Below are 13,586 nucleotides of genomic sequence, written 5' to 3' on the forward strand. Positions count from 1 at the left end.
TAGTGGCAGGGTTGTATGACTCCACACCTTAAGCCTCAAATAAGACTTAGTTTAAGCACGATAAATTATTAATTTTATTTATTTATTTTATTTATTTATCCATCCTGTAATTGGCGAGAGTTACTCGCTCTTGCATGCGTATGACATTTTTTATAAATATTCATCAGAGTTGTAGGTAATTTATATCTAGCATTTTATGATTAATGATTGTATAGTAAAATCTACTGAATTTTAACATTGACACAATGGCTGTGTATACCTAGCCATAAAGCTTTATTTGTTGTTAGCAAGATATAGACATCAACTAAAAGCATTATTTTCAGTTCATTATACATGGTCTTTTGATTTGAAACTCCACTATAAATTAGATTTCCTGTCATTATTGAAAACAAAAAATATGCAATTACATTGCCATGGAAATAGCACACACATTAGAAAAACTATGAAATATGAATATAACTGAAGGTTATGTATTGATTCAAAAGGTTATTAACTTCAAGATAAAAAGACTATTTTTACATTAATCATAGTTAAAGTGTCTACACTATCAAACTAGTTTAACAAAAAAGTGTGATATGCCCAAATATAGTAGTGATATGACATCATCATGTCCATATCTGGGCACATCACATTTTTTTGTCACATAAAAATTGATAGTGTAGACAGAGCTTTAGAAACAAAACAAATTGAATGGTTTGCTTATTTTGTGAATGACACTTTTCATGTTTTCAGCTGGATTTGTTTGCTGATATAATATAAGTGAAACAATCCCAACACCTCACAAGTGAGACTATGTTAACACTGACATGATCTCACAAATCCACTGATATGCCTGCTATTGGCAAAGATCATTAATGTTATTTGATAATAAAAAAATAAAAAATCCAGGTTTACAATAAAATAAATTCATTTTTTTTTATTGAGTTTTATATCAGGAGTGACCGTACATCTATTTGCTGTATGACAGACTTATAGCTTAATCCATTGTCAAATACAAGAAACAATTGCACCCCAGAATAACTGGGATAATGTCAAACTATTCTATATTCTATTCAAAAACATTCATGGTTTTTAACATTTTTATCATTTAAATCATTAAAAGAACGAATCATTTGTTAATAGTTATCTTTAGTATTATTGGTCACCATATGGCAAAAAGTTGATTTTTATATAATGCGGCACTAATTTGCATAATGTTTACAGTATATTAGACACTCTACACACATGTTAACATATAAAAGTTTTTGACGTAACGTTTTTAGTATAGCCGCTCTAAACTAACTTGAATAAACTAATTGTTGAAGTTGCTGTTTTTAAATACATTTAAAAAATATAAAATTATTGTCTACAGTATAAATATAAAACAAATATACAGTTTAATACATAATACTATATAATTGTTTTTACTTTTTTACACACAAAGACGGACATAAATATAGACGGAATAGTTTTGGAATGATAAACATTGGAAAATCAGCGAGCGTGAAAATAGACTCGAACCTTTCTGCTTGATATGCATGCCTTACCACAGACCAATGAGGCTTTCATTTCATAGTCAAGTCCAATTGATAGCATCTTTGAACTGTAATAGTTGTACAGAGAAATCTTTATTTTCACGGTCGCTTATTTTTGTCATGTTATCATTTCACAGTATAAATAATATAATACTAAGTTTTAGTGGACGAAAGATAGAAATATAAATAAAAGTTATAATTCTGCAAAGAATTGAATAAATATATAAATAAATATCAGGCTTTGGGCTATTTAATCCAGAAAGCTAGTGACAGAAAAGACATTATAAAACAATTATTTAGGTAAAATTTATAGAACATAAATATATACTGTGGTAATTCTAATAGTGTATACAAAAAATTTAAAACAATTTTAACTACTATAGTTAACTAAGTGAAAGTCATTCTGTTCTGTACTGCTTACAGTAAAAATGGGAATAAGAATGGGACTTTGGAATGTTGATGGGATTACAAGTGGGATGTGGGAATGCACAAGGTATGGGACATGAGAATGCACATGGGATGTGGAAATGCACAAGGTATGGAACATGAGAATGCACATGGGATGTGGAAATGAATGTGTCGATGCAAGTGGAGATGATACAGAAAAATACACACAGGAATGCACACAACAGAACATACATACATTTTTAAATCACATCTAACATGTAAAATGTGAATTATCCAAATCATTTCACAATTTTTAGGCAGTTTATTTTACCATAGCTCATGATATTGTTCACTTGTTTTGTATGCACATTTTAATTATTATATTGATTTTGTTCTTTATTCTCGTAGCGTTCCACATAATTCAATGAAGAACATTCAACATTTTAAAAATATGTTGTTTGTTTAAAGTCACCTACTGTATCTCAATGCTTAAAAAAAAAAGCAGAACAAAGGCTGTGTTTCAGCCTATTTGTCACTAAAATAAAACCAGTTTCTCTGGCATCCTAATAACCCATAAACAGTTTGTTAGGTTGAAGTGAAAATTTAGACAAAACTTGTATTTCAGTTAAAAATTGCTCCATTTTCAATAATGGTTTTGACTATCGAGACCGTAATCAATTCAGGCTTCTACAACCATCTCAAACACTTCTATAGTCAATAAAATACAAGTTTTGGGTGAAAGAGGAAATATAAACAAAATGATATTAATATGAGCATTTTTCTATTGAGCAGGAGAATACAGCTTTAAATCCATTCTTTTAAAAAACCACAAAATAAAATGTTTTAAAACCGTTTTTAGAGCAATTGTTAGCTGCAATACAAAAACAGCCTCAAGTTGACCTCCTTGGGTCGAGATGAAACGTTATTTATACAATAAATATTTATAAATCGTCTTGTTTTTTTTGTTTTTTTTACCATATTTAATGAGGGTGATCCATCCAGCAATTGCTGATCATTAGGGACCCTCAGAGGTTCACAATACAAACATATACACAAGATGCTCTACATAAATACATTATTACAAGTCTTTGGGAGTGGAGTTAGGGTTAGGTCCTTAGAAAAAATCCTGACATGTGACGGTGCAGTGTGAACATTTGACAGTCACACCTTCAAATAACAAACTGTGTTCATAACCAATGCTACCTACCGGTTTACATGTAGTAAAAATTAAGCTGAAACTACAAAAACCATTTTTAAAGAAATTTGTTCTTATAGATTTTCAAATGAAGCAGGCCCTATGAAATCTTTGCTTGCTTCACAGTTTTCTCTTAACCTACTCTACTATTTACAAAAATATCAGAGATCATTCCAACTGCTACTCGCACTTGGTCTGCTCTTGTATGAGGTGCCAGTGTATCGTTCACTACTGCCACTTGTGTCTGCCAAGGTAAAAGAAATAATAATTGTTATCATTTCAAAAGCATAATAATGTATTGTAATCAATGTATATATATATATCAGCAAAGATAGAAATTTGGCAGTTTGAACATTGCACTTATGATCAATCAACCTTTCTATTTGTATAGCAATGATTATTAGTACACATGGCTTTGGAACATAGGTAGCTATTACAGTTCAATGGAGAAATTTACTGAAAAACTTTAAAAAATCTCAATATTTATATTGTAAACCAAATACTCATACCATAGCTTCAATTTTAGATTATGTCCAGAATTGTTACAAATTATAATTATTATCCCATATATGTTGTATATTTCATTGCCAGCAGAAAAATCAAACTTGACATTATAAGAGAATTAGACAAACCTTCTTTTTTAGCAATTGATAATTGATTTAGCGTTTGAAAGTTTCGTTTGGTTTCCAGGCCAGTGGTTGGCTTGGGGTCATGATGGGAATAGGAGTATCCCGCACGAGACTGATTCCATGATATCCCACTACTTCCTGAAAATGATAATTAACAAACAGTCAATACAGATAGAATGTCGTGAGAAGTGGGACCAGTAGCTATTTAAAAGTTTTTCACTTTCAGTGTTACTTATTAGATAGAAGAATTTTTAAATTATAAGTACTGGTGTTTCTCTTATTATGAACGTTTAATACGGCCATTGGGGTTTAGATTAGGTTTTAAAAAATGTGTATAAAACTGTGCGTTTCTGTTATTTTTGTAAAAAACATTGGGCTAATTAACAGAAAATTAGCCAAGATTCCTCACATTTTATGTCTTCTGAATATTGAAATACAAAAATAATCATAAAAATAAGTTACGAAAAGAAATGATGATGGTGGTGCATTGGGATTTTCCCACATGAGGGAGTAGTTGCAGACTGGTCCATTATGGTACAGGGCTGTTCTACTAGGAAATGTTAACCTTTTGTATCTAAGCCCTTCCTCTGGAGATTCCTATTCCTATTGTCAGTTTATCCAGGTAAGTTGGAAATACTGTAGACACAAAAACAATCATTTTCAATATTGTACTCTATTTTCACCTGCGAATTCTTGACTGTTGGAAGGTGATGATTTTTTCGGAAGACCTCCATCCGTTTTTCCACCTTTGTAACTTGAATAACGTGAGTAGAAACCTGTTGTGGCTGTACGTGGACTTGTCGGTAAGGCCATGTCAAATAATGATGAAGAATTTTTATCTTTCCATGGATCTAAAAAAACAATTTCACAAAACATTATTATAATGCAAGTTTTCAAATATTTTGAAAATGCACAGGAGAAATTTTTCCTTTCTCTTGTTAATTTTCAAAGTGTTTGAACAAATACCAGTCTGGAGTTATATATTAATAATTTGATTGCTTAATTATCAAAATATGCAGTGAGTATAATTTATGAACTTTTATTTCACAAAAGAAAAATTATGATTCAAGCAATATTCAAAGAATAACATTAGGTCTACAATTTCAGAGCAATACTAAGTGTATAAATTATTCTTACATAACTCAACATATTATTATATACATTATCATACTACTGTATGTCATGCTATTAGGTTTCTTAATTCATTAATACTGTAACTGACAGCTACATGTAATGAGTTTTTTTTAAACAATTGACTGAACTGTTATTGTTAAAGATGTTCCCACCAAAAACATGAAAACTTAAAATTAATAAAATCAGACATTTTAATAAAGATGGCAGCCGATTTGATTTTTTTTGCTTTAAAGATGTATTGTCCCTTGAAACACAAAAAATGAAGGTCAAAATATTCTAAATTTAAATTGGCCATATCAAAGTAATATTAAAGTTATTCACTTTAATTCGAAAATTTGAGCCAAAAACAACAAGTTTATGTAATTAACAGGTAAATTAATTTGATTACATTTCGTCTGGAAAATCGCAGTGAGCGAAAGTAAACAAAGATTTCAAACCACGAGTAAGCATTATGCATGATGCTAATTAGGATTATTTACAACTCGTCACGATTGAGAAGGTGTTCTCACACAAATTTTTGAGGAAGTTTTATAATTATGCATACAGAGTAGCCAAACAAGCGTGTTGCATTATGAGATATTTTTTGATCGAAAACTTTGACTGGAAGTCAAAGTTATTTTTTGCACAAAAAAAACGTCTGTATTTTAATTAAATGATTTTTTTTTTACTAATTTTTGGTGAAAGTTAATAACTATTATGATACTTCAAAATGACCCACTTTTTTCGAAATCTTTTATTTTTTATTTTTTTTGGAATTAGTCAAAAGGACAATACATCTTTAAATTACAATCTTTTCAGGTAAAAGTAAATAACTAAAGTGACATTAAAATGGCATATTCAACAACAAAAAAATGTTTGTTTTAATTGATACTGTAACTAACCTAGTTTAGATTAGATAGATGAAATTGTATAGATTTTATATGTGAATATTTATTTATTTTTTTAACTTAAAAAAAATAATTATAGAATCCTATAACTTTCAGAAGATGCTCACACTCACTCAATAACAAACCCGGATGTTCTTTTTGTGAATAAATAAACATTTAATTATTACTGTATAATTTAGTATTACTATGACTAGCAATACAGTATTGCAAACCATCTCACTTGTCACTTGTTCTTGTTATTTTTTGTTAACCATGTTAAACCAATTGAGACAAGTTTACTTCTAGGGGTCCTCAATTTTATGTTCTGAATATTTGTGTGGCATTTGATGAACTAACTGTTTGTTGAATTTGAATTCTGGGTGCAATGGAGATTGTTACAAAATGGCATTGTAATTAATAAATTAACCAAATTTATTAATTAGAACATAATTATTTTGCAGGGAAAATATTTGCCAGGGTAGATACTGACTTACTGCGACATATTCATAAAAAAATTCATTCAAAAAATACAGTTAGGCCTATAAACTTCTTTCTTGAGACTTCAGATCAATTATCACTAATCAGATTACCTGACTTCTTCATTTGATGTGCTTGATTGAAGCCAAAGACTGGTGTATTCACAAAACCTGTGGCTTCTTCATCATATTTTTTTGAAGAGGGTCCAGTGTATGCAAACCTCTTAATAGCTACGAAAGAAAAGATCACATTCTTAATTAATTGTAGAATGCCAAAGTTCATGACATTTTAAAAGAGGAATTATGAATATTTTAGAAATGACTGTAGATATAATAATTCTAGTACAGTAAATTATGCATACTTATTATCATGTCTCAATAGAATTTTGTATTTTTTAGTATGCTTAGCAGCTAACAAAAACATTGTTATTTATAATAAAACGTAATAAACATTACTTTCACATATATTCAGTTTTTAAAATTTATAATAAACATGGTTATTATGAAATAACATCAATAGAAATTCTAAAAAATATATTTAAGTTCCAAAAAAAAAGAAGAGGCGTTAAACTAGAGTATCTCCATAGCAACACAAATTATTATGTGTACAGTATTTTTTAATGAGTATAAAATACAAATTAATAAAACTGAAGTAGGGTCATAATTTATAGATAGTTTGCACTTTGTACTCATGACTTTCATAGACCTACGAGAAACCAGTGTTAATTAAATTTAACAATTTGTAGACCACGAACAGTCATCAGTATTCTTTAAGAATAAATAAATAGTAAATAACTAAAATGCTAACTAAATGAAATTTTGTTATTTAAAACAAAATGAAATTTTAAGTCCTGTAAACAGAGCTTTAAATACTGTTACATTATTTATTTAGTTAAAAAAAATGATTACACCTGAACAACCAGATTATATTCTTATTCAATTACACATCACATGTCATTTGAAATTAGCCCTATCTACAGTAACGTAAAAGTGATATATAATTGTGATATTTAACAAGCTCTAAATGCACGTTCAGCTTTCTCTAAAATATTTTGAGATTTTTTGCTACACGACGTTGACTGATCGCATTCAGAAATCAACTTATTGTGCATGCCGACTATAACTGTTCTACTCCGCGTCTAAAGTTGCCTTTTTCAATGGCCTAGCATTCTTCAAATGGTTTTTAATGGTTTTAATGGTTTTAAATTTATATAGCGCAAAATACAAATAGTCTCTATGCGCTGTTTAGCACAACTGTGAAAATGTTGATGTAAAATAAACCACGAAATAGCCTAAGAAAACCAAATAAATTGACCAAGACAACAGAAAAAAATGATTTTATGATGGAACTTTCAGAATAATGAATGTTTTGTATAAATTGAATAGAGAGAATATTTCATTTGATGACAAATTTACTGCTCTATTTTCAACTCAGTCAATTTTTCAACCCACAAAATATTCTCACATCAACATTCATACACACATTTTTTCAGGCATTACTACATATAATGCTTTGACAATTATCTAAAGTGCAGAATATTTTATAGCTAAGTGATATTTGCTGTGCATCTCTACAGTTACTGTACTACAGTACAAATTAATTATTTTAATTTAATCACCAGGTTAATAGTGTGAAATCAAACTTTAGAAAACAAAGGATAGCAAGACACCTATCAATGTTTTCAGTGACCAATTAGCAACAACAAAATGAATGTTCGCACTATGTTTAATAACTGGATAAAAATGCCCTCTATTTAAAAATCGCAAAATAAAGCACCCTCTAGGTTTAATTTTCCACAGAATAGATAAGCATCTCTGTGCTGCTATATCGACCATTAAAAAAAATAAGCATGGCATCTAGGTTAAACTTATTTGGCAGATATAATAGCAATTATTTCTTAGAATTTTATTTTTTTATGTTGCCAGAGAAATTTATAATTTGATTGGTCTATAATTCAATAATCTTTTACCTTTGGAGATGGAATAGATAAGTTGTTATAATAATTTGGACTACTGTAGAGAAACAGCATCAGCCGAGTCATGATTGTAAAAAAAATCATGCATGCATATTTTTGAAGTATAAATAAAATGTTATACAGTAACTAATCAATCAGCCAACTGGCTGGCATCATTGTTATGGTGAGGGAATTCAACAATTTTTTTCCCGTTTTACTTCTCATCATCGTTATTGAGTACTACAAGGGCTAAGTCAGTTTTACTCACCACAAATCAAACCTAGTGTACTGTATCGCTCTAGCCCACAGCATAATAGGCCTATAGAATTTACAATTCATAACAATTTATGATTATTAAAATGATGGATCAGAAATCAAGTGCATCACTTACTTGACTGTCAGTTGATGTTGCGCTTATTTAATAATTAACATTGTTTGTTTGCTCAGGTAGCAAAAAATTGGCTTTTTTATGCCATTGTTTATTAATTATACAATATACATCGATTTAATGTTTAACAGGCTATAAGTAATGACAAACAATAGGGCAAAGAGCAATAACAATTATGATGTAATAATACAATTTGAATTGTTCTTTTATTGATGCCACATAGATTTCACTTTATTTAATAACAGGTCACCTAGTATATACTTTCTGCTTCATTGCACTCACAGTCAACAAAGAAAGTCATATCTTATGACAACAAGTTGATGTGTAATATGTACTTGCTCTACAGATGCTAAATAATGAAGTTCTTTGAACTGTTTAATTACATAACAACCAACACTAAACATTCGATACCTTTTGTAGGAAAACAAACCATACTGTATACAAATTACAATACAGTATATTTGAAAATTTGTAGTTTTAATCTCTTCAATAAAAAAAAAGTTGTACAGTAATTCCATACTTGCAGTTATGACAATATGTTCTCTGAAACTTGAAAGGCCATAGGGATTGCATTGTTTCACCTAATTGTGTGACACTATAAACCATCTAAAAGAGATGATACACTGTACTACCCACCATGACATTTAATCATCAATTATATCAAATCTCATAAGTTCCTACTAAACTAAAAGCACTAATGGGATTTAAGATCAATGAAACAGGTTTCTGTTTAAATAGAGACCAACACTGTTTGTGTAAGGTCGACAAAATGCTATGCAACCAACAATAGGTGAAAAAGAATGTACTGTACTTTCATCATGACAAACTAAAAAACTACAGTAAGCCTAATGGTTTGTAATTACTACCTGATGTTGACTGTAATCAGTTACTTAGCTGATCAACCAACAGGTTTATCGATAACGTCAACGTCATATTGCACCTACTACAGAATAAAACCAGTGGCGTGGGAACGATTTTTCAAGTGGGTGGTCAGTACAGGGAGTTGTAAAATTTTACTTTATTTTACAACTCCCTGGTCAGTGGTAACGCCAAAGGAGCGAGGGGGATGGGTAAATTTATACATCACTAATGCAGGGATTAAAGTGCCATGTATAGACTAGGCCTGAGTCAGAGAGTAACGAATCTAGGAATTCTAAAACATTTTGTAATAATTAATATTCTTATGAATTTTGCCTGGTCCATTATAGTCTTAGGGGTCAAATCGTCCTGCTACCTTGAATTGGGTCTGATCATCATGTCGTTTCTTCGATAATCCAACATCCATCCACGAAAAGAATTGTTCAATTTGCATTACTTACACAGTGTGGCGCTACTGTACTTTTCAAGCATCTAAATTGTCGCTGGACATGGTTTTACTGTACACTCTGGGTTTTACTGTACACTCTGGGTTTTACTGTACACTCTGGGTTTTACTGTACACTCTGGGTTTTACTGTACACTCTGGGTTTTACTGTACACTCTGGGTTTTATTGTACACTCTGGGTTTTGCTGTACACTCTGGGTTTTACTGTACACTCTGGGTTTTACTGTACACTCAGGGTTTTACTGTACACTCTGGGTTTTACTGTACACTCTGGGTTTTACTGTACACTCTGGGTTTTACTGTACACTCTGGGTTTTACTGTAGACTCTGGGTTTTATTGTACACTCTGGGTTTTACTGTACACTCTGGGTTTTACTGTACACTCTGAGTTTTACTGTACACTCTGGGTTTTACTGTACACTCTGGGTTTTACTGTACACTCTGGGTTTTACTGTACACTCTGGGTTTTACTGTACACTCTGGGTTTTACTGTACACTCTGGGTTTTACTGTATACTCTGGGTTAAGAGATAAAGTGAGAGTAAAGTAAAGTTAATACAAGTGCACCACAATTTCAATTGGCATTAATCAATTATTGATAGGATAGATGTGGCTATGGGATTATTTAAATGACTGTATCTAATGTACATGTAAAGGATCCTTCCATCCATGAATTAGTACTTTTATGAAGAAAAAATAAAAAGTAACAATAAATTATTTAAATTGATGATTTTCTTGAATACGGTTCGCAAATTTTGCATACTCAATGTTCAATATTTTGGTTTCTATGGAACGACAAAAGAGCAACATTGATAGAAGGCTAAAAACTCTGTGGAATCCATATATTGAATGTATTATTTGGTCAAAATCATGTTCAATTTCAATATATTTTGTCACTGTGTCAATAAAGAAAAATGTTTACTGTTGATACTGTACACGGTTTCGTTAAAGATGTATTGTCCCTTGAAACACAAAAAAATGAAGGTCAAAATATTCTAAATTTAAATTGGCCATATCAAAGTAATATTAAAGTTATTCACTTTAAGTCGAAAATTCGAGCCAAAAGCAACAAGTTTACGTAATTAACAGGTAAATTAGTTTGATTACATTTCATCTGGAAAATCGTTGTGAGCGAAAGTAAACAAAGATTTCAAACCACGAGTACGCATTATGCTTATGCTAATTAGGATTGTTTACAACTCACGGTTGAGAAGGTATTTTCACACAGATTGTGAGGAAGTTTTATGATTATGCATACAGAGTCGCCAAACAAGCGCGTTTCAATATGGGGTATGAATGATCAAAAACTTTGACTGGAAGTCAGAGTTATTTTTTTAACAAAAAAACGTCTGTATTTCAGTTAAATGATTTTTTTTTTGACAAATTTTTGGTGATAGTTAATAACTATTATGATACTTCAAAATGACCCACCTTTTTTCGAAATCTGTTATTTTTTATTTTTTTGGAATTAGTCAAAGGGACAATACATCTTTAACTTTAAGAATAAAATCGTAATATCATCATTAGGATGCCCTACTGTAGGTCTAGCCTAGGTATTGATGTTGATTTAGGATCGATTATTATTCTTAGAAAACAGAACAGTATTATCAGTAACATATTACAGCATTTTTATTGAAAGATTAACAAAATATATTGAAATTAAACGTGTATTTCACCAATAAATGCATTAGAAATTGACGCATTCTACTGAGTTTTAGTCTTTATTATCTTTTGGCACTCCATAGAAACAAAAATATTGAACAATGAATATGCGAAATTCGCGAACAGTGTGCGAGAAACACGTCTGTAAAACCATTAATTTAAGGATTTATTACTTTTTATGTGATTCTTCTTCATAAAAGTACTTATGAGGCTAATTCTAAGGTGTGTATTCATGCGATAAAGTTAGTTATCAAATTTGGAGTCAAAATACAGTACAAGGGAATGAAACTAGGGCCAGGCTTACGTACATCATGGACAACAATAAAATTCGTTCGTAGTATACCTAGCCTACTAAAACAGGATTATTGTATGATTATACACCAATTATTACTATATCAAAACTGATTAAATTATTTTCAACATAGGCCCTCTAGGTTAGGGCTAATCATATTAGCTAAAGTTTAATTTTAGGGTACAGTATCACAATTGTTAGACGATCATGTCATCCAGTAAGTCCACAATTCACTCGCAATTTTATTCTTTGAAGCATGTTATTTGATTGGCATATCAGTTACCTTTTATTCACCGCCAGTTATTCAACTTTCCCTTGCCATCGCTGTTCACATTTTTTTTGCGAGAGAGATACATGTGATGATTTTATAGAAAATGGAATGTCAAAAATGTCTTTGGCACGCCGCTCAGAGAGAAGTCTGTGCGTGCTGAAACCACAGTCATATCGTCTCAGGCCAGAATCGTCCCGCTACCTCCTCAATAGTAAAGAGGGATTTTCCATCTCTCAGGTCCACCGGATCAAGGCACGGGGGTGTGACAAAATATTATTTTCACTCTGCTATGTTCGAGAGATTAATTGTAAAGTGAACACGCTCGAAATGCCAATCAAGCATGCAGCGCACTGAGTCATTTGATGTGTGTCACTATAGCAATAATTAATTGTTTATCAAATGGAAGATTGTCTGTCAGATAAAAAATGGTGCATACATATAGATGACAACTATAACCACAGACAAATTGTAAACAATTTGGATACTGTTGTAAAACTCAAATAAGTTGACACGATATGATTTGAATGAAATACACATTCACACAAAATGATGATTCGTGTATACAGTATGCACGAATCTATTTAGACTTTGTCAACACTCATCCATGATGGGACACTGTGTGCCATGAAAAAGGCTACTATTACTAACTGTACTACTACATTCCTACTACTAGACAAGAGGGTAGCCTAGGCCTAGTCCTAGCTAGCGAGACTGTCACTAGCTTGCCCTGTTGGCTGACACTCTTCCTTTTGACAGGAGAAAGCACACAAAACACATGCTGCTGTTCTAACCAGAGAGGGTCTAAACACTGTTGTTAAGTACAGTATACAGTGTTAATACAATTACTGTTTTAACAATCAGATTTAAAAATGAACATAAAACGATCAGGCACATGTCTACGTACATTTGTTCTCTTCCTTTTGCTCCCTCATTCTAGTAATGCATAGTAAACATCTCACTACATGTTGAAAAAGAGTGTCATATTACTATTTCCACAGTTGTTTTTCAACCCTTCTTTCAGAACAATTTTCTGTCAATCAATATTTCACAACAAAAACTTACGAACTCTTTATCTACCGCCGACTAACTCGCTATTATTATATGCCCAATGCTCATCTTACGCGCACATATCTACTTGATGGCGGTATAACAGTTTGTTCGATCAGCAGAACAAGGAAGTGTGAGAGTTTATAATAACTTACAAAATAATAATGTTTATGCATGGAGTAAAGAATATTCTTTACTCCATGGTTTATGTGACAATAAATAACGTCATTAAAAAATACTAGTCTCTCCCCTGAAACGTTTTCCGTCATTCCTCCCTGTTCAGACACGCTTTCCACGATTTTGTTTCCATATTTTCTGTTTGGGCAGGATGGTTTGTTATTGTCTACATGTTTTCCTTATTACGAAATATTTTTTATTCGGCCCTTCATCCTTTTTGTATTTCTGTTCTTTTTACATTCTTTTAGTATCCTTCGTTGGTTGTTTAAT

At 31.2% G+C, this 13,586-nt stretch overlaps 1 protein-coding gene across 2 annotated transcripts; it reads right to left on the reverse strand.

Annotated features, from left to right (window-relative positions):
- Nucleotides 1-889: 889 nt before the first annotated feature.
- LOC144848322 (uncharacterized) lies at nucleotides 890-13,170 on the reverse strand. Of its 2 annotated transcripts, XR_013613844.1 has the most exons (6): nucleotides 12,997-13,170; nucleotides 6,316-6,432; nucleotides 4,409-4,576; nucleotides 3,729-3,863; nucleotides 2,449-3,340; nucleotides 890-2,373 (listed from the first exon to the last, which is right to left on the reverse strand). XR_013613844.1 is itself a non-coding variant. In XM_078705037.1 (5 exons), the coding sequence occupies exons 1-5, from the start codon at nucleotides 13,022-13,024 to the stop codon at nucleotides 3,258-3,260; spliced, it is 531 nt and encodes a 176-aa protein (XP_078561163.1). In that variant the 5' UTR covers nucleotides 13,025-13,170; the 3' UTR covers nucleotides 890-3,257. The 2 variants fall into 2 exon arrangements, 1 of the variants encoding a protein (XP_078561163.1); XM_078705037.1 differs by having other exon boundaries at nucleotides 890-3,340.
- Nucleotides 13,171-13,586: the final 416 nt, after the last annotated feature.

This window comes from Antedon bifida, chromosome 7 (assembly GCF_963402885.1).
Source record: "Antedon bifida chromosome 7, ecAntBifi1.1, whole genome shotgun sequence".
In the NCBI taxonomy this organism is placed as follows: domain Eukaryota; kingdom Metazoa; phylum Echinodermata; class Crinoidea; order Comatulida; family Antedonidae; genus Antedon; species Antedon bifida.